Source organism: Pseudorca crassidens, chromosome 16 (genome assembly GCF_039906515.1).
Source record: "Pseudorca crassidens isolate mPseCra1 chromosome 16, mPseCra1.hap1, whole genome shotgun sequence".
Classification (NCBI taxonomy): domain Eukaryota; kingdom Metazoa; phylum Chordata; class Mammalia; order Artiodactyla; family Delphinidae; genus Pseudorca; species Pseudorca crassidens.
This window is the reverse complement of record NC_090311.1, coordinates 7,356,197-7,382,074: the sequence shown is the minus strand read 5'-3', so window position 1 is coordinate 7,382,074 and position 25,878 is coordinate 7,356,197. Positions and strand designations below refer to the sequence as shown.

At 54.7% G+C, this 25,878-nt stretch overlaps 2 protein-coding genes across 8 annotated transcripts in view; one reads left to right on the top strand and one right to left on the bottom strand.

Annotated features, from left to right (window-relative positions):
• The window catches only part of ZRANB1 (zinc finger RANBP2-type containing 1), a 69,259-nt gene extending 65,841 nt beyond the window's left edge, over positions 1 to 3,418 (top strand). For all 4 annotated transcript variants that reach the window (XM_067709096.1, XM_067709097.1, XM_067709099.1 and 1 more), the window contains one exon: positions 115 to 3,418. In XM_067709096.1, coding sequence (XP_067565197.1) covers positions 115 to 333 — 219 coding nt within the window. In that variant the 3' untranslated portion in view covers positions 334 to 3,418. The remainder of the gene's footprint in view (positions 1 to 114) is intronic.
• Positions 3,419 to 3,693: 275 nt separating this feature from the next.
• CTBP2 (C-terminal binding protein 2) overlaps positions 3,694 to 25,878 on the bottom strand; it is a 162,966-nt gene continuing 140,781 nt past the window's right edge. For all 4 annotated transcript variants that reach the window (XM_067709100.1, XM_067709102.1, XM_067709101.1 and 1 more), the window contains 8 exons: positions 18,239 to 18,393; positions 17,697 to 17,841; positions 12,573 to 12,779; positions 8,836 to 9,050; positions 8,230 to 8,360; positions 7,576 to 7,703; positions 7,032 to 7,149; positions 3,694 to 5,105 (listed from right to left, as the gene is read on the bottom strand). In XM_067709100.1, the coding sequence (XP_067565201.1) occupies positions 4,925 to 5,105; positions 7,032 to 7,149; positions 7,576 to 7,703; positions 8,230 to 8,360; positions 8,836 to 9,050; positions 12,573 to 12,779; positions 17,697 to 17,841; positions 18,239 to 18,393 (1,280 nt within the window). In that variant the 3' untranslated portion in view covers positions 3,694 to 4,924. The remainder of the gene's footprint in view (positions 5,106 to 7,031; positions 7,150 to 7,575; positions 7,704 to 8,229; positions 8,361 to 8,835; positions 9,051 to 12,572; positions 12,780 to 17,696; positions 17,842 to 18,238; positions 18,394 to 25,878) is intronic.

The following is a 25,878-nucleotide window of genomic DNA, read 5'->3' as shown; positions in this document are numbered from 1 at the left end:
CGTTGCTCTGGCCTTTTTCATTAATCATACCAGCTGTAGGTTTCTGTTAAATTTTTCCTGTCAAGTCTGTGATCTTTTGTGTTATTTTCCCTCTTCTTCACATTCCTCTAAAAGCTAGGTAATGAGGAACAGCAAGAAAAGCTGCTCAGGGAGTGGCTGGACTGCTGTGTGACTGAGGGAGGAGTTCTCGTGGCCATGCAGAAGAGCTCCCGGCGGCGAAATCACCCTCTGGTCACGCAAATGGTAGAAAAATGGCTTGACCGCTACCGACAGATCCGGCCTTGTACATCCCTGTCTGATGGGGAGGAAGACGAAGATGATGAAGATGAATGAAAATAATCAAAGAGCAGAAGAGCAAGGTACCAGCTCTGTAGTGACCTCCACGCTGCTGCGGTGCTCCAGGCAGAGTGCACGGCATGGAATGAAGCAGATCTGGCAGGATCTGCTTGGAAGGGTTTTTCTGATCCACACCCCGTGGAGATGATGCATCTGCTGTGAGGAGACAGAACTTTGGACTACAGTTTGTAAAAAATGAATTTTATTAAGACAACTTTTTTCCTTTCAAATTGTAAATCTGTCTATAAATGTAACGCATGTGGTTGTGTAAGAAGTTGTGTAATAGGAAAAGTTGTACCAGCATCTTCATATTATTGAGAAGTTTTTTCCAGCATGGGCACCTCCAAAAGCACATGGCAGATCACTCTTTGTTCCTTTGAGATAATTCTTTTTTAAGTAGAACCTGGCATTCTACTTGCATCTTAAAAGATCCGTTTTACATTATGTCTCACTAGAGCTCGTTAGAGATTTGGAAACTTTTTGTACAAATTACCCACAGCAAAACATAAAAACAAGCTTTTATTTTTATTAATAATTTAGTTCCTGTTGTGCCCAATAAAATAAAATAAAATCTTTAAGGAACAAACTGTAAGAAAAGTAAGGATTTTTTATTGAGTGAACTTTGCATAGACATCGTTCCCTTGTTTTGGAAAGGGTTTTGGTTTCTATTATTTTGTCTTTTTAAAAGTTTCTGATAATGCCCCTTTTCAGTGTTTAGGTATTTATTTGTTTGGAAGAGTGCCCTTAAGATGGGGCTTCTTCTACCAGACTCTGGGCAGCAGTCTCTTTGTGAATAGTTATTCGGTGGATGTAAGTGAGGGGAGTGCTGGCGGGGGAGTGCTCGGGGGAGCCGGCCCACTCGTATGTAACTGAATGAATTGTGTGAAATTCGCCCACTTGACTCTGTTGACAATGTTATACTCTCCCAGGTTGCCATGCATAGAGTCTGTGGATTCTTAACTGTCTTTTATCATCAACTCTGCTTTAAGCAAATTGTGTTAGAAAGGCATGCCTTTGCTTGGGCTAATTGGGAATATCAGTTCAGTATAGAATAAAGATTTAAGAACGCAGTAAGGTGGTAAATGCATTGTATAATGAATTTCTCAGTGAGTAGTCTGAGAATTTTTGCATGTTGGTTAATTGTGGCCATTCTTATTTAAAGTTAAGACTATAATCTTAGGTAGGAAAACTTTCTACAAAAAGTATTATTTGACCACTTCAGGTATACATTCAAAACTGGGTGAAAATTTCAGACCTATCTCAGGAACACAAAAAGACTTAGTGTCCTGGTAAGCACTTTGTAGACTATTGATGTGGCAAGGAATTTGGCAAGAAGCCCTACACACACACACACACACACACACACACACTCTCACTCACTCACACTTTTCCTTCCCTTTGATGAAAAGGCTGTGAAAACCTTGAAATATTTACTTCTTGTTTTCTTCTAAGTTCTGTTTAGATGCTATTGAAATGTGCACAACCTCAGATTTGATGCTGGAATACTAAAAATAGAAAATTACCTATGAGATGTCATCTCTCTAGTTCTTTCTTCCCTCTCTGAACACTCCTTGAAACGTGTTCCCAGGATGATCGCTTTTGCTGCATGCTACAACTTGCAGGAAAAATATTTGCAATTTGATTCCATATGAATGAATTTTGATGTAATGTGTATGTTACTGTTTCAAATGGTTAATGTTTTCTTACAAATTGACTCTACGGTTTGCTTTCATTTTGGACAGAATTAATTTTTTAGAAGGCTGCCATTCTAATTACATAGCACAGCATCCCTATAAACTTTTCTCCATATATAGGGAGAGAATTCTTTAGTGGCCAGACATCCTGTTCTAGTTGCTGTTAAGCAAAAACTGCTCTCCCAGTTGAAGAATCCGAAGAGAAATGTTTGAGGGAAAAGCATCTAGTTGCTACGGTCTACATTACAGTCAGTACTGTTCAGAAAACTGCAGGCTCAGTCTTTAGCCTTAGCCTCCGTGTGTTGTGTTTGCTGCGTGGTGTGTCCCCTGAGGTGCCTCTTTATTTATTTATTTATAGATCAGTGACCCTGACCACATCTAGTTTAACAGGTACAGCATTCTTCCCTGTGGGAAAGAATTATATATGTATATATGACTCCATTTCTTAGGCTCCAGACAGGGATGGGGCTTTAAATGGTTTTCACAGCAGATTGGCTGGTAAAGGCCAACATTTTGGTGAATCAATGCTATGTTAAGCTCTTGAACTATCAAACAGCCATAACTGTTGTCCCAAGATAGAGTTTGCAGTCCTTTCTCAGATTATATATGGCAGGGTGACAGATATTGTATGTCTTTTGGTTGACTCCGGACAGTAATACCTTTAACTGTATGGACTTTATGGTTCTTTTTCTAGGGAGAATACAGTGTGGTGTTTTCTGTCAAAACCCAAGCACACCATGGATTTGGACCTTTTTATGTTTTTGGTTTTTAGGCTCATCGTGTCACAGACTTAGTCTGTGTTAAGGGACTATTGCTGTGCATAGTCGGTTGGGGGTCTCCTTTTTGTGCATACGTCACCCCCTCACTGATTGCCTGTTTGACAAGTGGTCGTGAAGATGATCTTGAGCTGCCACTTTGCTCCCCGGAGTGATAGGTCAGTAACCATTTGCTGTATCTCTGTCCAGGATCTCTCTATCCGTGTCAGGTGGTTTCAGTGTAATTTTTCATGGGAGAGTTGGGATGGGACCACCACCTTAAAATGAGTGAGGAGGTTGATGCTTTAAGTTGTCATGACTTCTTTTTTTAAATGGGAAAGGGTGGGGGGAGGCGGCTGAAAAGGAGTTCGGTACCTGGAATTGTTGGACGTGACTGACATTTGCAGATACTGCTAGTAGTAAGGGGTTTAATGCTATTTGAGAAGGAAGACCCATAAAATCAATGGAAAGTTCCTAACCTATGGAAATGGCTGATGTTAATTAATTTGCAACATTTCTTTGTAAATATCATTAAAAAAATTTTTTTTTGAGATTCACCTCCCTTCCTGCATTAATGCTTGAGCCAGATAATTTTGCTTTTGGGTAAATTAAAATCAAAATTCTAAAACTTGACCAATTTTGTTTCTTGAATTGACTTAGTTCTAACCCACTATTTCATCTTAGGGATGGCATGATTTGATAAGGATGGACTTATGTGAAGTTTTGATTTTTTCAATTAAACTATCACATGAAGTAATCAACATTCTTGCGTCTGGTTATGGAATAGGTAGATGACAGAAAAGTACTGTAAATCTTTGACCCTCGGAATAACAAGAGTTGGGAAACTGGCTAATTGAAAATGCAGTTGCCTTTAAACATCTCAAGGAGAGAACTTTTACACTGGTGAGTTGTACTTGAATTTCAGAGCTTAACAGAAATTTTTATTACTTTTTATTGAAAACTGCACTGAACGCTAAATGTCCACCTTTACAATAAACAAATACAGTAACGGTAACTCACACTAAAACAAAACATATTTCTGATAGCCATTATTTTTCTGTTTGGGACAGTTTTAAAGGTTTTTTTTGTCACAAAAACAGGAATGTACCTATACAAAGGCTCAAAATAGGCCATCTTTTAAACAAAAAGGCGATGATTCACAAAAGACTATGAATATAACATGTAACTAGTTGATACAAATCTAATAGGATTTGTTAAAATCAGTCACATCTAATAACACACCTGAAGTGTTCTTGTATAAAATATCACGTGAAGAAAAGAAGACTTTATCAATGTCTAAAAAAGTGGGTTTGTTCATAGACAATCTGACAAGTTACCATAAAAAGTGTTTCCTGAGACATAAGGAAATGCAACATTATTCTTCTTGAACCCTTTCAGTTCAAGACTTTCCACTCAATAAAATAGCTGAGGATCTGAAACTGAGAAAATATATTTGAGTACAAACAGCTTGTGAAACTTAATACTTTTTTTTTTTTTTTTTTTTGCATCATCAGAGGGTTTTTACTGAACTCACAACCAACTTGCCCGCTCAGTATGCAGTTCAGATGGGAGAGACTTCTCTGTACAGGAGCCTGTACTGTCTTCAATCCTATGCTCGCGGTTGTCTAACACAGGCAAACAGTTTTCTCCCCATTTTGTAGTAATTTAATCTTCCTATTAGCAAAAGAGGTAACCAGCCCCCGTGGACCGAAGGGACTAGAGTCATAGGATGGGGATTTCCTCTTAATATTTTTTATTTTGATGTTTGGAACTCCTGATGCAACATTCTAGAGCAAGGTGTTCAGGACCTGCTGTGTCCAAGGGACTGATAAAGGAAAAAGATCTATTTATTCTTTGTGATTTGATGGACAGATGAAAAACTTAACACACAATAACAGAAGTTGGTCGTTAATAAATCACGTCCTAGTCTTTTTCAGCGCTTCCACAAGCAGACGACATCTTCAGTTTTCCCACGTCTCGGCTTCGAGCTCCTTTGTAGTTTTAACACTGCAACGTCAATGATGCGTATGTCCAGAATCAGTTAAAAAGACTGTCAGATTCCTTTTCTCTTAGTTCATCTATTTTTCACTGTCTCTTGGTCCCAGGTGTATCTGAATGGTTACCTTCCGTCACTCTCTGCTATTGCTCGTTGGGGTGCTCTCGACTGTCCCCGTGTTTTGTGGGCTGGTTGGGAGAGGGAGCTTGGGAAGGGTGTGCCACCGTGGGGAGGTTGTGGGTTACCGGGATGCCTCCCGGGATGATCCCTTCCATGGCTGCAGGAAGTCCTCCCGGAGCCACGCCCACGATGCCTGGCGGGTATCTAGGGAGGGCGGGCACAAGAGAAAGGGCCGGTTAAGTTCAGGCCCCAGAAGCTGCCAAGCTCTTGCTCTGTTTATGGGATGGGTTGTCATACCTCCTACCTCCAAAGCAAGGAGAAGTCTACATGGTAAAGTTAAACATGGACATCTAATTCATAAACAACAAAGCCTAGTTAGTCCAATCAAAGCACTAATTTTGTAGCTTTTAGGCAACAGCAATAGACTATACTAATTAATCGTGTGTGGGGAAACCATGTCGCATTTGTAAAATGTTTTGGACAAAATAAATTCCAAGTTTTCCGGCTGCGTTAGAAAGTATTCATCAGTTATATCAAAGGCTTTAATGATTTCCTAACAGAGGGCATGAAGTACGCTTGCGAAGTGTGACTTCCTAGGCTGGTTAGTTACCTGAGATGTGGGTGGGGACAGGGCAGCAGCAGGGGAGATGGTGAGCTGGTGATGGGCAGGATGCCTGCCCTCTGAGGGTACCTGGAGGGCATCTGAACGTGGCCTCATCTTACCCTGCAGGCACAGGAATGGCTGTGTGCGTGCGCACGCCCGAGCACATGGACATTATGCACAGGTGTGACTCGTGTATTTAAACACTGAGGACAAAACATACTTATGAAGCAGGGGCTTTAGAATTAGTCTTCCTCTCCAAGTTATCAAACCCTTCACACTTGCGGTAAAGGGGACGGGGTCTCGGCCTGTTACAGTGACGCTGGTCAGGGACTGTCCAGGAGGACTCTGATGAACAGGACCCTGTGAGCTGCAACCCTCCAGCACAAGCAGTTTTCCAAGGGGCCAAGGAGCCTTGCTCTGTCTAGAGGAATAATTAGGACGTGGCCCTTAAAGGGCAGGCCACCAACATGGACAAACAGGGGAATCTAATCTGGTGCTAGGCTGGGCCCAAGTGATGCTTGAAAATGCTTATGAGGGTAAAACGCAAGTGGGCCTTTAATAGAACGTGCTGCGTGCAAACAAAGCCACGTGACTTGGGAAGAAACCGCTTGGCTTCCTTGCCCAGAGTAGGAGCTTCCATGTGTGGGTCCTTTTACACAGACTATATTTAATCGCCCCCTAGAGCAGTGGTTCAAAACCAGGGATCTCGGGCAGTGTCTGGGGGGCGTTTTTAGTTGTCACCGTTGGGAGTGGGAGGTGCTATCGGCTTCTAGCGGGTGGGGGCCAAGGCTGCCACTATACATCCTATAATGCACGGGCCATCTGGCCCAGTACTGCCAAGGTGGGGCAGTCCTGGGTCAGAGTAAGCAGAACAAAAGGTCCCTTCTGGCATTCCACGCTGAAGCTTCTCTCCTCTATGGGGGAGGAGCTATTTCCCTGCAACCGGCCATGCTGGGGGAAGAGAACCATGGAAAACTACCACAGACAAAACCCCTGGTCCCTTCCAAGGGTCCTGGCTCGTGTCCCCAGTGCAAGCTCTCTTGCCTCAGTCCCACCCAAACTCTGTCACTGTCACGTGCCCCTGGGGTCAAACTTCCTGCTTCACGGAGAAACAAAGACACCCCCCCCCACCCCGCCCGTCAAATGGACTGGGCTTTGGCCAGAATGCTCTCCTTGGACAGAAAGTTCAAGTTAGAAAACAAAATCAGGCCCTCTTCCTTGATGACCTTTTCTGTACCTTTTCACCTAGAAACCCTCTGGTTTTCAAGTGGCTTCGGAATGAACAGTGATTCAGACCCGCTGGGGAATGCACAACCCACCTGTACCCCGCACCCCCTTTAAAATAGGAATTCCAGTTCTCGGCTCTGTCCCCAAACTATGTTTGTTCCACGGAAATGAGGAATGGAAGAACTGAGAGGAGGGGACAGTGTGTAATTCTTACTAGCGCTCAGGTTGGCTTAACGTCCCCAGGTCCCCCGTCTCCGCCCTCCCCCAGGGAGCAGGGCTCAGCCCATTCCTCTCCTCACCTGTATGTGGCACCATTGAGCTCTGGATGAATTGCTTGCTGATCTATTACTGACCAGGGAGCTGTTGTGACAAAGAATTCCTTGTTCACACAGTTTCTTAAGCTCTCTGGGATGCGACCTGGAATAAGATGATTAAAAGTAATCATATGTATTTTTCAAGGTCACAGTGACTTAAATGTTATACTTCTCTGTTATGCGAGGACAAGCTACAATGTAAGTCTCTTACTCTTTGATAGGAAGGGCCGGCCCTTGTATTTCCACAACATATGACTTGTTCCAGGGCCTGAACCACACTGGGCTCCAGCCAAACAGAAGGGAGCTGCCCACGGCTCCCCCTGGGGCTCCCTCCCCTTCCAGGTTTGCGAGACTTGCACTGGCTAATACAAAAGGGAATTGGTTTCCCCTGAAAGAAACGGGGCCCAACTCATTCCGAATTTCTTCAACTTGATGCCTAGAGACCACCTCTGCCAGCAGCAAAGCCCCATGCCCCCTTCCGCGTGTCCGTCACTGGGATTGGAGGCAGCCAGCGTGGCGGAGGGCTCACCTGTGATGGCCCGGCGGATCTCGGTGGCGGCCGCCTCCCTCATCTCCAGGGAGGCTTGCTCACTGTACCAGGCCGTGTGGGGTGTACAAATGAGATTCGGTGCGTCCTTCAGGGGACCCTGAGCAAAGCTAGATGAGTATACAAAAAACACAGCAGATGAGGAAAACAACGCACGTCACTCTCACTCCCCGCCCTGCTCGTCAAAAGGGAGCCCTTGGCCGTGTGGAATGCTAGCCACACAGATAAAACCACGGGGCTGGGGGGGGGGGGGGGATTCTGCAGTCTGTTTCCTAAGGGTTGGGAGTGTAAGAACATACTCATAAAACTGATTAGCGTCAGGCATCACGAGGGACTCGGAAAGAAGGGACAATTCTAGGGAGGGCCGACTAGCCTGCCTCCAACCAGAGCAATCCAGAGTACGGGGAAAGCCTGCTCTTCACCGCCATTTGTCTTCCTGCCTGTCCCCTTTCTGATCATCTTTGGGGGAACTTCTGGCCCTTTCATACTTGGTGAGAATACAGCACAGACCTTAGAAGAGCAGAGGCTGTAAACCTGGTCTCCAGGTGCCCACCCAGGACCCGTCTGGGAAGCTGCCCCGAGGTCACAGTGGGGCTCCTGCGAGTTCCTGTGCGAGCCCTGAGCTACCAAACCTGCCTGAAAGGCTCCGATTCGTGCACGTCGAGGGCCGCCCCTCGTATCCTGCCTTCCTTGAGGGCTTGGGCTAAGGCTTTCTCATCCACCAGTCCGCCGCGGGCCGCGTTCACTAGGAATGCTCCTTGCCTCATCTGCGAGGGGGAGGGAAAAGCTGGTAAACGGGTGCCGCCGCTGCCGCCTTGGGAGGAGCCTGCACCCAGGTTTGAAGAAGGGAGCCGCGGCAGTGGATGGTAGTGGGTCTGGGTGTTTGATGCGCGCGCAGCGGCTGCGGGGGAAGGGAGCGCAGAGCCTCGGTGACAGCGGGGGGCCGGGGGGGCCGCTCCCGCTGACCCCGAGAGAGAGGGCTGCAAGCTGGGGCAGCGGGAGCCGTGACCTGTCAACTGGCTGTCTTGGAGGCCAGGCCTGGTCAGAGCTGGGTCCTGGGCCGGGTCCTGCCCCTCCCCGCTCACCACGGCCCATCTCACGGAGGGGGCCCCGCCCAGCTCCTTGCTGATGCCTCGGGGGACTTCCTTCTCCGCTCACTGGTGTGTCCACTGGACCGTTTCCCATTCCCCCTTTGGTTTTGACAGACGTTTCCAGGGTCTGAGGCCATTTATTTCAATTTACCTGCTTTATAGTAAAGTCATTGATGAGGTGGTGGTTATGTTCGTTGAGATTACAGTGCAAGGAGACGCAGTCGCTCTGATACAGTAAGTCCTGCAGGGTGTAGACCCTCTGCACGCCCAGGGACCGCTCTATCCCATCCTGCAAGTAGGGGTCATAAAATATGACGCTGAATCCAAAGGCCTTGGCTCGAACGGCAACCGCCTGCCCCGTGCGACCTGTGCAGAAAGAGAGCGTCCAGGTGAGCGAGGCCCCCGCGCCTCCTGCCGACGCTCGTCCCGAGGCGGGGACCTTGCGTGGTGCCCAGCCGCAGCTCTGCTGCCTCCAGCACTTCTGGCAGTTGGACCCAGTCTGTGGTGGTGCTGGGAGAACCGAACGCCCAGGGCTTGGTGCCACCTGAGGCCAGCACTTCTCCCCAGGTCACTGGGGCCGGAGCCGGGCCAACGCTTCTGGGTGAGCAGGGCAGCGCTTATCACCTGTACTTGCTACCAGAGTAGTTGTTTTGTTTTCAGGTTCCTATTAGGCACATTTTCAAACATAGACATAACTAGAGAGAACAATCTAGGGAACTCCACGTGCCAGCTCCCAACCATCACCGATATCATCTTCGTATTTCTCTTTCCCCTACTTGTTTGCTGATATAGTGGGCTTCTTAACCTGAGCTTCATCTCTTTATTGTACTCAGTGTCGAACAGGGACTGTTCTCTTGTGTAATTGCCACCAGGTTTGCTCATGAACAGTGATCGAAACTGACCACTGCAGTCTGGCCTGAGCACCGATGGATGTGGGGAAGTGCTCTGGTTGAGAGGTGGGGCTCTGAGCACACGTGGAGCGTGGGTCAGGCCTCCAGCAAGTTAGACAGCAACGTCGCCTAACAGGACGCGAAGGCTTCCCTGACTCCTGAGTGGCCGTCATTTGCGCAAACCCGCTGACCCCCATAGACGGCACCTCTTGCTTCCTAGAGCAGTTTTCAGCTTGAACACAAAATGGTGTGAATGATACCTGGAGGAGCTGATTTGGGGAGAGCACAGAATAAATCTGGCTCGAAAACCATTACTCAAATGTGCAGGAGGAAGAAGGGAAGCCCGTGGGAGGGCAGTGGGGTGGCGGACCGCCACCGCCTCCTGCTGAAACTGCAATCCAAATGGGCGGCAGTTCCACCACCGCCATGGTCTGGAGGCAAAGCTCTGATAAGGCCGTTCTGATCAGGAGGGACAGCTGCGGGGTCGCCCGTGGTCACACCCCTCGTGCCATCCCTCTTCAGTGTCACCACTTGGACACGGCGAGCCAGGAAGTACAGCCACACCGCAGAGGAGCCAGCACGACGGCAGGGGCGGGAAGGGCAGCAGTGACCCGAAGACCCCCCCTCTGACGTACCCGAGGTTCGGAACCAAGCGCCCCCACCACGCGGCGGCTGGGGCTCACGGCCAACGCCAGCACACCCACCACCCCCCGCTTTGCCGGCCTTTAGCTGCCCTCCTTCCCCCCCGCGTCCTAACACACTTTCACAGGAGATGGGGTCCCGGCGGCAGTGCCCGGGGCGGAGTCACGGCCGGTCACCAGAGCCTTCCCCATGGCTCTGCTTTTCATAAATTCACGAACCCTCATCTTTCCACTGGCTCTACTTCAGCCATGGGGTTTTCCTGACTAAATTTTGCAAGACCTGATGATAAATAGTCTTACTGACTTGATCAAAACCCAGCCTCAGAGAGGAGAACCTAATTGCCTTGGCCTTAAAAAGACAAAATAGGGCTTCCCTGGTGGCGCAGTGGTTGAGAGTCCGCCTGCCGATGCAGGGGACACGGGTTCGTGCCCCGGTCCGGGAGGATCCCACATGCTGGGGAGCGGCTGGGCCCGTGAGCTATGGCCGCTGAGCCTGTGCGTCTGGAGCCTGTGCCCTGCAATGGGAGAGGCCCACGTACCGCAAAATAAACAAACCAAAAAACAAACAAAAACATAAAATAAAAATACTGTCACTGTTGGCACGCTTTCCCTTCAGATTTTTCATGCTTATTCCCAACTCGGAGGCTGGCCTGGAGCAGTACCCACCACCAGCCCGGGCTGTGGTCAAGCTCGCGACAGCGCCCCGTCCAGGCCCCTGCGCGGCGGCATGAACTGGGTTTGGAGGAACTTGCTCCACACTCCGGGCTCTGCTGCTGCTTCTCGGCCGACTCTTAGGCAGGCGGAGGCTTTCAGCCCCAAACAGTCAGGGCGGCAGCAGAGGCGTGAGGCCGCGTATGACCATGCCGCCTCCTGCCTCAGCTCTGCCTACAGTTCTGGGAGGCTCCAGAGAGACCAGGAAAGGTAGCAAGGAAAAACCTAGTGTGCAGGGGGGCTCCGGGACTGTGGCAGTGCTTGGCTTACGGTCTTGAGTAAACAGGGCTGGAGTTCACGGGACCGGCCTTCAAAAGATGGATGGCAAAGGGTACAGCCGAAGAAACGTCCCCCGTAAGAACTTGCTGGGATGGCTGCGGTCAGACGCCCTGGAAACAAGTGGTCTACCACGTGGCCGGGCCACTCGCAAGGTGAGGCTCTGCACCCTGGCCGGAGCCCACCTGAGGCCTGTGCGTCGGCTTAAGAATGCCCGTTGTTCTAAGAACTGTCTCCAAGACCCACTTCCCAGAGCGGTGGGAAGCCCCGCGGGCACCAGCAGAGGGCGCTGCGGCTCACAGAGCACCGGCATTTGAGTCATATTGTATCTTCCACTCCAGAAAAATGAAGACAGACTCTTTGGCGAAAGGATTAGCTCCCTGAGTGTGATCACCCCTGAAACCTGGGCTCTTAGCACCCACACCCGGGTGCTGGAAAGATGTACGCTCCTGGAAGAAGCCCAGCTCCTCCTACTTGTTCCAGCTGGTACCCGGGCCTCCTGGACAGGAACTTGCGGCACAAGGAGGCACTGTGGCCGTCCCAGAGGTCCTGCCCTCAGTTATTCGGAAACACAGAGCTCCAAGCTGACGGCTGACCGGCAGCTTGGGGGGCCTTCTGGAAGCCAAGCCCTGCAGTCACAACACACCCGTGTGCTTCCAGGCAGCAACCGTGTTGCTAACACTCGTTCCCAATTGACAGATCAGAAACTGACGCAGAGAGGTCGAGCTCTGTCCTCAAGGTCGCAGAGCCGGTGAGCAACGAGCAAGCCCACCCGCCCGGTCGGCTCCTGTTTGCCGAGTCGGGGCTCGACTTGGGGCCCAGTGCTGCCAACAGCTGTGGCAGCCAGGCTGCTTTCCACCGCGGCGCACCTCCTCCTGAGGAACCTGCCCCAGGTGCTCCCAGGGCCGCCCACCGTGTCACCGCAGAGGGAGGCCTTACCATGCCCCCTCTCTTGGGGGAGCTTTCCAAGCTGCTGACCTGACCCCGCCACCTTCTGGCGCAAAAATCCTTCAGCGACTCCACTGCCACCCCCGCCTGGCGCCTGCAGGTGGGCCTTGCCCACTGCCTGGGTCTCCACTCAGCCACCAGCTCCTCACCCTCTACCCAGGGCAGTTAGCACGGCGCCTTCCTGGGGGCGCCCTCCCGCCGACGTCAGACCCATTCTTCCAGAAGCAACCCAGATCTTACCTCTGGGCGAGTTCCCTGGTCAGTCTTGACCTCTGACCTCCCACCCCAGGCAGCTCGGCGAAGGGCAAGGGCCTTCCTCCGGCCCAAGCGAGCTCCTCCCACAGGCACAGCTGCAGCGCACCCCGACTTCCAGGGCCAGGCCTGCCTCCCCCAGGTGGTCCCTGCGGAGCAGGCGCACGTACCGAAGCCAATGAGGCCCAGCGTCTCCCCGCGGATGCGGGCTGCCCCCGAGGCAACCTCCCGGATCTGCTCGACGCTCTGCACCCGCGTGCCTTCCCGCAGCGCCTGGTACAGCCACGTGTTCCGCCGGTACAGGTTCAGAATGTGGCAGATGGTGGAGTCGGCCGTCTCTTCCACTGCCGCGGACGGGATGTTGCATACGGCGATCCCTGGAAACGACAAGAGCAAGGCGCTGGGATGAGAACCCCAAATTCTGTGGGGAAGCGCCAGGGCTCCCAGTCCACCCAGCTGAGGGGCAGGGGTGGCAAAGGTGGCCCATTCAGCCACAGACTATGTGTGTGGCCCCGGGCAGGTGTGGGTCTCTGAGGCCTGCTTGTCACCTAGAGGACACAGACCGTCTGGCTCTGAGGCCCAGGGACCTCCAGCCCCGTAGCCGTCCCAGGAGGACTTCTGTCCGGGGCTTGGCTCACCCCCCAGCCCCCTGCTGACCCCATGTCCGGCCCACCCAGTGCTTCCAGGCCCCATGTCCCTGGGAGGCGAGTGGTGGTCCAGCTCCGTCCACCATCCCCGTCCAGCGCCAGGAAGCTAGCGTGTAGGGCCCCCTCCTGATGGTCTCTGGGATCCAGGAAACCAGAGGCTCTTTGCAATGCAACCTCCTGGATCCTCCCCCCAGGCCGGGGCTGGGGTAATGGAGAGCGGCCTTTTGTTTTATGGTATTCTAAGAGTCTAATGCAATGAACATATTACTTCTTTTTTTTTTTTTTTAAAGGCAAGACAGAAGAATTAGAAAGTTAACACCTTCCAGGCCCGTGGGCTGGGACAGGATGGAGCTGATGTCTGAATCCAGCCCCACATTTGCTCAGTGGACCCTAGTCACCCTCCCGCTCTGACAGAAAGACAACAGAGCAGACAGGTGCCCGCCCTGCTTTCTGAAAGAGCTTTCAGGGCTGAGAGCAGCTGGTGAAGATGATCCCTCAGACTCTGTGTGAGGAATAGAGATGAAGGGCTAGCGTTTCCCAGCACCAGGAGGCCGGCAGCTGAGGACTGCAGGGAGAACTGCCCCAAGTCTCAGGCAGGAAGGGCCCTGGCACTGACCTTCCTCAGTGGGAGGGTGTTTTGGGGAAGAATGTTTGCCAGATGTGGGAGGGGCAGGCACACAGAGGGCCGGCGGGCCTAGATCCAGCCCCGTTCCCCTGGCGAGGCCTGGGGTCTGCCAGTCCAGCCACTTTCCAAGGAGGGATGTAGGTGTCCAGGGAGCATATGCTGGCCCAGCTGAAAACGTCCCTTTTGGGACCCCCGGAGTCACAGCCAGGGATGCAGGGCCAGGCCACCTGTAAGGCGCCTGCATTCCTCTATCTTCTCGGGTCAGGAGCCTGGGCAGAGAGCACCTGCAGCTCCACCGGACAGAAACCAGGACCAAATGTGTGGAGCACCCCTTCCCAGCAGCTGTGTCGCCACCCCACGAGGGCTGCCCTGAGGCCCAGGGTCTCAGCGACCCCTTGGAGGACACACAGCCCCCAGGGTGAAAGCATCCATGTGCTGCCCCACCTGCCAGGGGATGAGGTTTTGAGATCCAGGCTGACAAACCTTCCGCGAGCTGCAAGTCAGTCGTCTTGCAGCACCCACTTCATTTGAAATGACCAAGCACAGGATCTGCGGCTAGACTAGAAGTCAGGATTACTACAGTCTGGATAGACGGAGGCAGATGCCAGTGGTATAAGAAAATCTTTTGGCAGCTGGGACAATTTCCATTCCTCGTGGGGCTTGATCTGTTCTGCCTGAAGCCCAGGGGGAAGGTCCAGCAGCAGAACAGCCCAGTGTGGACCTTCTGCTGCAGACGCAGCCACTGCCCAGGCCCAGGGGCCCCCCTGCACCCTGGGAGGTGGGACGAGATGTGATGAGGTTGGAGGAGAGAATCTGTGCGTCCACGAGAGATAAAGCACCGCACCAGCCCGCCCAGGGGACGAGGGACCGCAGTGGGGCCATGTCTCCGCCTTCGCACTAGAACTTTGAAATTTAGCTCCTTGGCTCTTGTGCCTGTGTGGAGAGCCCAAGACCAAGGTCTGGGAAAGCGGATACATGGGCTTGGGGTGCCCCAAGGCCTGGGAAAGCAGATACATGGGCTTGGGGTGCCCCAAGGCCTGGGAAAGCGGATACATGGGCTTGGGGTGCCCCAAGGCCTGGGAGGAGGTGCTGCTGGCATCCCCTGAGACGTCCTGCCCTGATGGCTGAAACTCTATAGCCCTGACCACCCTCTTGAGGGGAAACTCCTAATCTGTTCTTCATACCTTAAGGGTGATTCTCCAAATGCCATGAGGACAAGCTGCTGGCACCCACAGAGCAAGGCTGCAGCCCCCGTGGACCCGAAGTCCGAGCCCAAGAGCTGAGCTGCTTTTCCCCTCAGCTGACGCTTTTGCTCTTTGCTCTAACGCCTTCTGAACTGGACCAGGCTGGACGCCAGATTAACGAGCTTGGCCAGAAAGGCTCACGGAATGACAGTGCGCGGCGCTCAGTCTGGGCCCTAGCTCTCTCCAACAACCTTCCAACTTCCCACTGCTTCCTCCTGGATCTTGGGGTGACACTACAGATGGGGAGGACCCCTCTACTTGCCCAGGTGCTGTCCTCGCCTGCGGCCGGCGGCCCACAGCCCCTCCCTGCTCTGAACAGGAAGCACCTCGCCCATCATGTCAGGGCCGGAGGCGAGGTGCCCTGGGCCCCGAAGCCTTCAGGACGGGGCTCCAGGGAATGCTGGAGGGGAGCTGCCCTCCCAGGAACACACGCCGTGGGCCCGGACGCCATCGGGAGGGGCAGAGACCCGAGCCACCTGCTCCTCTGCCCTCATTACAGGCCGGCCGAATGAGCTGTGAAGTGCATTTGGAGACAAAGGGCGGCTGGACAGGGGCCCATTTTCCTTCTGCAGAGCCCACATTTGAAAACGGCCTTCAAAACGGCCCAGCAGATGTCCCCGAAGCAGCTCCCTTATCAAACTGGACCAGGATCAACGAAAAGGCCACCGCGGACATGCCGTTTACATCTTTCAACATCGCAGGCCCCCGGCGGGCCTCTGTGGGGGGACTCTGGGGACACGGCCGCCCCACCCGGGTCCCGAGTCTGCCCGCGAGGCAGCTTCTACTACTGCGGAGATGGGACGTTCCCTCGCGGGCACCTCCAATCCCATCTCTCCCCGCATCCCCCCTTCCCTGGCCCCCCGAGAGAGGTGGCCGGGTCCTGGCAAGGAAGCCCAACGTCACACACATTGCGGGTGGCGGTGTCACGAGGGGCAGATGCTGCAGAGACGGGAGGTAGGTGAAGGGAAAGGATCGCGAGCCCCCCGGGGTGTCGAGCCACATTCTCTGTCACGGCTCGAACTCGAGATTTCAGCTCTATCAAGAGCACAAAGAACATTTGTTTTCAAAAAACATTCCTCTCAGTGCCAGGGAAAACTGGAGAATTTGAGTTTACAGTAGACACGCTTCTGAAGACTCGCATCCTCCCAAGGTTCTCCGTGGCGACAGAGAGGGGCTCAGAGTGATGCTGAGGTGGAAGCAAAGGCTTGGGGTGCACGTGGGAAGCCACCGCTGTCATAACCCCTTCTCCTCTTATACAGGGTCAAGCGACCCCCCCCCCCCAAGGAAGGGGGTGAGACGATGGAGACCAGCCAGGGGTGACCCAGAAAAACCAGGATCAATCTTCTGAACCACCACTGCACAGCACCCCACTCGGGACAGGGGAGGGTTAGAACAGCACCTGCGGGGCAACGACCACCTCCTGCCTTATCCGTGGGCTTCACCTGGGAGGCGAGCCCAACCTGCCGTAGCCACAACTCCCAGGCCACCCGCCGCTCTGCAGAGCAGCCCGGCACCATCACGAAGAATCAGACCAGACCCAGCGCTACTCAGAACAGGCCCCCCGAGGCCTGCCCCCGCCCCCCGCCCGCCGCCACGCGCACCCACAAGACTTACCCCGTGGTTCAGGAACTGGGTGCAGCCCCGATGCAAGCAGGGGAACTAACTGCTAAAACAAATCCACAGCCCTCACTCAAGCCCCCAGGCTAGGACCTCAAGGGGTGGGGGAAAGGCTGCAGCCCACTGGGGTGCCCTGGGCTGCGGCCGGAACCGTCACACCACATGCTTGTGGGTGTTCACAGTCAGGTACGGTGCTGAGCTGCCCAGGCAGGGCACTGCACACACTGGGCCTGCCTTTGGAGCACTGGCTCCGTGGGGCTGAGAGGCTGGCTTGGGGCGGGAGCAGGCAGGGGCATAAAGGCCTGGGTTCCTGACTGTTTTGAGGTACCCCTTCTCAGCCTCATGGCTGCAGGGCACCAGGCAGATCACAGCCCCACACACTGGCTGCAGGGCCGGCATGTTTCAAAAACACCAGGACAGTCACCAGAGAGGGGCTAGTCTAGAAGGACCCTTCTGGCCCCTCCAAAGACAGCAGGGCAGCCTGGGGACTCCTGCTGTCAAAGCGTGGCCCCTTGAGCCTCTACAAACGGTCCACAAACTCAGAGCCCACGCCAGGTGCCGGGACAGGGAGGCCGCCACGCCAAGCCCCCCCGCCTCAGGGCGCCTGCGGCCCGGGGTCTGGAAAGTGGCCAGGAGCCCCGCCTTTGGGTGTCCATCTGCTGCCTCTGCTCTTCTCTGGAAACCCCTAATGGCAAGGGATGGGCAGGAGGGACTGTGCAGTGGTCCACCTGCACTGACCCTGACCTAGGAAGGTTCCTGTGTGGACAGCAGCCCTTGGGGAGACAGCACCATCCCAGGATTGGAGGAGACCCAGAAACCCTGAGCTGTGCACCCAGCACAAGTTCATTTCAGGTTGATGGGTCCTGGCCAACCGACACAGAGGTTCGGCAACTCACTGTCCCCTCTGCAGGGAAGGGCCTGGGGCTGGTCTGGCTCAGCATCCTTCCCAAGCGACACAGCCCGGCCCAGCCCCGCAGGTCCCAAGGTGAGGGCTCTGAACCCAGCAGGACGCTTCTACCTGTGTATTCGGAGGCGTGCCTGGCTCGGTTCCCTTTGAAACCAACCCCCTTCCTCCAGCTGGAAGCAGGCACTGTGTGCTCTGCTGCCTCTGCCCCAGCACACACTCACTGGGCACTCACTGGGCACCCGCCAGGCACTTACCGAGCTCGCCTGCAGCCTTGATGTCGACGTTGTCGTAGCCGCTGCCTATCCGCACGATCACTCTCAGGGCCTTGAACTTCTCCAGGTCCTCCCTGGTGAGGGTGATGGTGTGGTACATCATGGCGCCGACAGCCTCATTTAAAACCTGTGACGGGGTGAGCGGAGCACAGGTTGGAGGCCCCCATTGCCCTTGAACACGCAACAGAGGATTCCAGCGGGAAAACAGCCAGCTAGGACGCAGCCTGGGTGTTGACAGCTTCCCGCAGGTGAGGGCACCCTGGCTGTGCTCGGGGGCCTGCTCGGTGACGCCAGGGGAGTGGGGGAGTGGAGGGGTCCTGGCAGTGTCTAGGACCTCCCTCCCTCACCTGCCGTGGTCAGGGAGGCCCACGGAGGTGATAGGGACTGGCGAGCGGGGACCTGAGGGTGGAAAGGCGGGGGGCCATCAGGGCAGCAGCGGCACCAAGCACTTGCTCGCGGAATGCCAGCTGCTGCCACCCGACCTGGGGGACCAGACCGGCGGGCGGGGTGAGGAGGGGACCCACCTTCTCGTGGATCTCCTGTGTGGACTGTGCGTCACAGAAGGCCACGGTGGCCAGGTCCTTCAGGATGGGCATCTCCACGGTGCAGTCTCTGCCGTCGAGCAGCGCCACCAGGGGGCGCGGGTGCAGGGGGCCGTTCATGATCTGGGGGCGGATACCTGGGAGGTGGGGACAGGACGAGAGGGGTGGGTTAGGGAAGCGGCCGTCCCACACACGGCGGGGCAGCACAGCGCAGCAAGGGGCCGGGCCTCCCGCACCGGCCGTGCTTCCCAGTGAGGTACTGCACCCCACCGTCCGTGTGCCTCCCCCTCCGGGGAGGATGCTGGGACAAGCCAAGGAGACTGAGCGGCAACATCTGTGCGGCTCCCTCGCCGCAGGAGCTGAGATGCCTCCATCCGCGAGCACACATGGAGCTAACAGGCAGCGCTGCGGCGCAAGCTCTACCGCCACATGGAACTCGGGCCCAGGGACCCGGTCAGGCCCACACCTGCCTCTGCCACCACGGACAGCACCACCTGTGTGCCCCTAGACCACCAAGGCCCAGAGGCCTTTGGGACACAGGCGGGGCCTGGCCCACGGCTCCCCAGGCTGGAGCAGGCTCCACCTCTCGGCCCCTCCCTCCGCTGTGCCTCTCTGTTCCCACTGCCCTTCCGCACAGGCACCAGAGGGTCCAAAATGAAACGGGACAACTGAGGCACCAGCATCCCATGGGAGCTTCCTGGAGGAGACCCCTGGGGGGACAGGCGCCCTGGGCACGGCTCAGGGGTCCTCTCACCTGGGCCAGGTGAGGAGAGGAAGCCAGTCCAAGATGCTAGAGAAGGTGTGCGTGTGAGGCCAAGCAGCTTGCCGGGGACTCAAAAGACCAAACGGAATTTCTCAAAGGACCAGAGAGTAAGCATGGTTTGCCGGCAGCCTGGACCAGCCAGAGCCGTCTCACGTCTCGGTGCTTCTGATGGAGACAAAGGATGCTCGACCCCATAGCTCGGTGGGGAAAGGCCGGGGGTGGGCCTCCCTACACGCTGCCTAAGTGCTGGCTCTCCAGCCCAGCGCAGCTGCAGCGCCTCCAACCCAGACGAGGGAGGAGTGTCCGCCCTCCGCCGTGGGGACCCGTCACAAGGGGCACACGAGCGGCACACGCACCAGCCCAGGGCAATTCCTCCTCCACTAAACCATTCCTTTCAAGTTCACACGGGAAGGCCTTGGAGTTTGGCCCCCATGTTGAATCACCGTGACCCCCCCCGCCCTGGGCTTCGGGAGAAACACCCCTGGGCTTCGGGAGAAACCGCAGCACTGAGGTGGCCGGGACAGGGCACCTCCCGTTTTCTCATCAAATCACAAGTGTCTGATGTAACAGAGCACAAGTCACAAGAAGACAGCTTTCCATGCACGGGAGGTTTTCAGGTGTTCAGATAAACTCTGATCGTGGCCACTGCACCAGGCCCGGCTCAGCCCGTTGTGTCTCCTTCCCCACACAGGGAATCTACTTATCCTCTCCTCTGGGGGCCACCTTGGCCACTGGGCTTGAGCGCGCTCCTGCAGGCCAAAGCGGGAGCCGCCGGCACGCTCATCTGCGGGACCTCTGCCTGCCAGCTCAGAACGGCTGGCAAGGAGGGCTCCCCACGTGGCAGCCCTGAGACTGGGTGGGGCACCTCCTTAGCCACCAGGGCTCGGGACCCAGTCAGCCACACGCTTGGGCTAGATGCTGAAAGAGGAGCCCCTCGGTCTGGTGCTGTGGCCACAGTGCCACTGGAGCCCGCACTCAGTGCCGCATGCCCGCACGACTGCCGCCCCAGACGGCGCGCTCCCACGCCACAGCTGCAGCATCGGGGGACAAGCATCTCTTTGAATGCGGAGCAGAGAAGAGGCTTTTGTCCTGGCCTCAGTAGAACAGGCTGGGGCAGCCGGGGGCGGGCAGGCCACCTCTGGGCGGCCCCAGGCTGGGCCTCGCAAGTGCTCATGGGCCCTCCCAGCCCGCAAGTGACAGCCAAAGCCCCACTGCCGCCTCAGGACCTGGATCCCCAAGTGAAGCTGAGCCTCAACATTCTCTGTCGTGAGTGGGAACAGGGATCCCCTACCCCGCATCCTAACCAGCCCTCAACTCACACAGCAGGCGGGGCGCAGGCACCAAGGCTGGCAGGCTGCTGGGGGGCTGGCGAGCGCCCTGCTAGCATCCTGCTTTGCCCGACAGGTCCACAAGAGCTGAGGTGCTGTGTGCACAGGAGGAGAAGGTTCCCCCAAAAACCAAGGCTGACAGCTTCAGACAGGAGCCCCGGAGACCCCACGGAGGGAGAAGGGGGGAGCAGTAATTTTGCACGGGTCCCACCTTCTCACTTCACCCTTGAGAAAGCACCACCGTCCCCCTCAGAGAAGAGGAAATGGAGGCACAAGGTGGAAAGTACGTCACCGGAGGAAGCAGCAGGAAGGTGGGGCGGCTGGTGCCAACTCGGGGTCGACGCACTAAAGCTCCTACGCCTGCCCTCTCGGTCAAGTGAGATGACCACACCCCAAGGACCCTTTCTCCCCCTCCGGATTCTGCCCCCGCCCCACACACCTCCTACGGAGCCCAAGGTGGGGCCCCTGCAGGACACCATGAGCAGATGTGCTCACTTGCCCCGGGCTGCCCCTCCCACAGGGTGACACCACCCTGACTTCACCCTGGGGGTTGCTGGCAGGAGGGTTAATCAGACAACGTTTCTAAAGTTCATGATCACGACTGGAAATCCGAGTTGTTAATTAAAAAGCAACCACATGGGAAAACGACAGTGGGCACAAGGCAGGCGTCTGGAGAGGCTGAGGGGCCGTCACCACAACATGTCCATCCACAGCATCAATGCATGCATCCCGTTACCTGGGAAACAAACTCCGGGTTGCCTAGCGATCGCCTCCCTCCCCGACTTGGGTCGCCTTTCTCTTTGGTGAAACCCACCCTTTGCCCTCGTTCAGGCTGGGCATGCAGAATGCAGCTGAGGCTGGTCCACAAGACGCCAAGGTGCCTGAGGCCTGAGGCTTGGATACCGGCTGCAAGCTCTTTATGGTAAGGCAGGAGATGGAGAAACAACGGGTATCACGCTGCTCAGAGGTGCTCAGGCTGGGGAAGGATGCTGAGTGGGGACAGCTCGGTGGGTGGTGGGAGTGGGCGAGATTCACAGGTGTTTTGCATGAGGTGCAGGGACTATAGCGTGGGGCTGCTGAGGATCGGGCTTTATGGGGACCCCGTGAGACCCCCAGCCCTGAGGATGAGAGACAGCTTAGCCAGGTCACTGCCGAGGTCTGCTTCTACAAAGAAAGAGGCCATACCGTATATACATGCTCCTTCAGTTCCAGAAGGGACTCAGCCACCTGCACACCTTGGAATCCAATTACTTTCAAGCCACCGTGCCCAGCACCCTCTGTCCCTACAGTCTTGCTGGAGTCGGGGACAGAGGTACCCAGAAGACCCCAGGAAATGCTGGGAAGATGAACTTGCAATTCGACTTTTTATCTCACCTCACGTTAATCAACATCCTTCAGTGCTTCTAACAATTTGAAAACATTTTAGTGTATTAGAACAGAACTGACATGTTATGCATTAAGAGCTGTAGGTATTAAGATGGCAAATGACCCTTTCAGAGACTATGGAAAATGGGGTACCAACTCAGGGGCTGGCTCTCAGGCTGGAGGGAGAAGCCCTATTTCCTCTACGGTCAAGGGAATTTAGGGGAGAAAAGCAAGGCACAACGTTTAATGAGAAGTCATAAAAAACGAGTCTGTGATCAAAAGTGAGGCTGCCAACTACTAGACACTGCCAGGACCCCAAGAAACAAGCCCCACAGACTCCAAGGCTGGTAAGAATCACACAACGCTGATCTTATTCCCATTTTACAGTCAAGGAGACCAGCTAAGGGAACAAGGAGAACTGCCTCAAACAGCACCAGGGACCCCGCAGAGTCCGAGGAAACACCTGCCAATGAGGGCCAGAGGGTCCTGGTGGCCCTGTAGTCAAAATGACCGTTCCCTTTCTACAGTCCCCTTTCCGTTGATGAACTCGGTCTATCCATTTCAGAATAATTCCAGCTGCAACTAGACACACCTAGGAAAGTGTGCCAGTGCACTGCTTTCAACAACTTGTCCAGCATTAACTTTGCAGGGCAGAGAGCTCAGCCGACTCCCCTGGTGTCAATTACTTGCTGGTTTCAGGCTCCCTTTGGCACAAGCAGGGACGCAGAGCCCCAGCTCCAGGCCAGCTCTGACGTCTGCCCCGGACCTGGTATTGCTTAGAGCTGCAGCTGCACACAAATAATTGTGCAATTAGACACACTCAGTGGAAAACAAAGACGATGCCGGGCTGAGATGCCGGAGTTTTGTTAAGAGTGGCCAGCGGTCCAGTGAATGCCAAGTGCAAAGGCCTCATGAATTCCAAGGTGGAAAGGGGTGGGCCCCAGGGAGGACTTCGGTAACTTTTTGGCCACCCAGCCTTGATGCCACCTTATCTGGATAACAGCACCAGATTTTGTCTTGGAACTGCTCCTTCCCTAGGCGACACAGGCTGCAAGGGCTGCCGTTGGCTAAAAGGGATGACGTACTCCTGCCACGCAAAGCTGCCCTGTGGTGTTTCTGAGACCCATTTTCTGGCCTTTCTGGACACCGTGTGAGTTCAGCTGACATCCTTCCTACAGAACCATGCGTCATTTTCTAAGGTGTGAGTCGGTTTCCGTTGCCTGCAACTCAAGAACCGAACTGTCTCAGGGACATGATTTTGCTGCTTTCAGATTTCAGTTATTGAGCAGTTTTACGCCAAGGGGAAGTGCCTGCAATAACTGTGTCTGACCCAGCAGGCAGAAAGGCCTCTTTGGTTTTTTGTGGGTTTTTGTTTTTAAGATTTTTTTGATGTGGACCATTTTTGAAGTCTTTATTGAATGTGTTACAATATTGCTTCTGTTTTTATGTTTTGGGTTTTTGGCCACGAGACATGTGGGATCTTAGCTCGCTGACCAGGGATCGAACCGGCACCCCCTGCGCATTGGAAGGCAAAGTCTTAACTACTAGACCGCCAGGGAAGTCCCCAGAGAGCCCTCTTTTAACAATGGACCAGATTTTATGAAGCATCCCAACACCACAGCAGCCTCTAAACCCCCATGCTAGGCTGGCTGCGATAACGGGATGACGGTCACATGTACGGATGGCCACACCTGTGCAGGGTCACCTCCTTGCTCACCTGACTGGGGCTGGCCAAGTACAGCGGGACTACCCCTTGAGGCCCCCAAAGGACACACACCTGGGGCTGGGACCACTGAGGGAAAAGGACCTCCCACCACACAGCCCAAGTCCACCCAAAGATCTTCACTGCTGCCCAAAGGCAGCTGCCAGGATCCTCTGGGCGGCACCAGTCGTCTGGACAGCTGACGCCAGAACAAGTACCTGGAAAGGTCCACAGATGGGAGAGCCGTGCAGGCCTTAGGAAGACCTGAGACAAACGGCGAACTGCCCGGCACACTTAGCACGAGGCTCTGGACGCAATCAATCAAACGGATTCTCAGCTCCCAGGACCAGCGCGGTGGCCTGGAAGGCAGCGTGCCCAGCGCCCATCCTCACGTGCAGGCGGCCACGCGGGGAGAAGGAGACGCAGCCACACAAGGCCCGGTGTGGTCCGGAGTGGGCAGGGAAGGACACACCAGGCCCGCAGCGGCAGCCCTCTAGCCTGAACCACTTCCCAAGGGTCTGCTCGTGTCTCCTGCCACCCAAAGAACAGCTTCCCCTCGAACGCAGCTGCTCCCCCAATTCAAAGGCCACTTCCTGCAAAGCAGCACAGCTCAACACTTACTGGCTGGGCTCAGCAGTCTGATCCCCAGAAGGCCAGACACAGAACCAGATCTAGGGTCCTATAAGCGGCATATTTCACAGGCTTGCATTTCCATGACCTAGAGCTGCAACTCGTGACTGGGGCCAAACCGGGAACCAGATGCTGACCTTGGGACATAAATGAGCCCCTGTCTGAGACTCGGCTTTCAACTCGGAAACGTGGCTGTGTTGAGGGGTCTACCCAACCACCCAGGGCCTGCGGTGGCAGAATCCCGCCTGGGAAAGGAGGCTGCGGAGCCTCATGTTGGGGTGAGACATCTCCCTTGCTTTGTAAACATGTTTATCCATGTTGTAGAAACTGCTCTAAACTGTCAACAACAAATGTTCTGCAGTTGGCTGGAGCTGACTCAGAAAGCAGTTCTGCAAAGCGAGGGAAGGCAACGACTGTCCCAGACACCCCGGGGAGGTGCCCGCCCCACAGCAGCTCCCCTCGCCTTTCACAGGAGGGACGATGTGAGCAGGTGAAGGGGAATGCGTGGTCTAGAGAGCGGCCGCAAGGCAGTGATTCGCACTAAGATGTGTGCTGCTCACACACATGTGGAATCCTAAAAAAACTACTGATGAACCTAGTGGCAGGGCAGGAATAAAGAGGGAGATGTAGAGAACGGACGTGAGGACACGGGGTGCGGGGCGGGGGGGAAGAGGAAGCTGGGACGAAGTGAGAGAGTGGCATGGACATATATACACTACCAAATGTAAAACAGATAGCTAGTGGGAAGCAGCCGCATGGCACAGGGAGATCAGCTCGGTGCTTTGTGACCACCTAGAGGGGTGGGATAGGGAGGGTGGGAGGGAGACGCAAGAGGGAAGGGATATGGGGATATATGTATATGTATAGCTGAGTGGCTTTGTTATACAGCAGAAACTAACACACCATTGTAAAGCAATTAAACTCCAATAAAGATATTTAAAAAAAAATGTGTGCTAAGCGTGGCACTATTTTAAGGTTAAAAAAAAATGCAGTTACCGTTGGAAATCTCATCTTTGTTCCCACACTGCTATCTGCCTTTTCATTTGACAAACTATCCTCTCTGCGGTGTCCCTGGGCAGCTCTCCCAGGCCGAGAGAGCTGCGTCCACTTCCCTCCCACACCTCCGGGCCAATCTGGGATGTGGCCAGGCCGCAGTTTGGTTTTAAAAACTCGGTCAAGTGCAGATATGCTCTCCCCGCACAGCAGAGAACCCGATTTTTCTCAGGTTGCCTCGCTTTTCACGTCTTGTTTTGCATCCAATAGCTCCCCGCTCCAGGAGGTGTCCTCCTGCCTGTGCCCTGCCTGGCCCGTGGGGGACTGAGCCTTTTCTTGCTGGCCCAGGATCTTGGGCAGAAACGTCTCGGGATGGAGGTGATGACCAAGGAACAGTGTACCTCCAGCCCGGAGGCTGAGGACCCAGAGCAGTTTCTGGCTTTAGGACCTGATAGAATCACAGCGTGCTTCCTGGCCAGGGCGGAAGTAAAGGGCAGTTACTGAAGTGGACGTCGGCCCACGGGCTTCCAGCTGCTCGTCAGCTGTGTAGGCCGAGGCTGCCCTCTCCAAGTGGACCCTGAGACCCCATCCATCCTCATTCCTTCCCAATTCCTTACCTCCAAGCTCTGACATGTGAGAGCCTGGCCTGGTTCTAGGGACCCAAAGAGGAACCAGACGTGGATGCTCCCTCAGGGACCTCTAAACACACAGGGAATCTGGCTTATGGAAGAAACAGCTCTCCTCAAAAGGTACTTCAAATCTGGAACATGAGGGAATACCCCGGCGGTCCAGTGGTTAGGACTCCGCACTTTCACTGTCGGGGGCCCAGGTTCAATCCCTG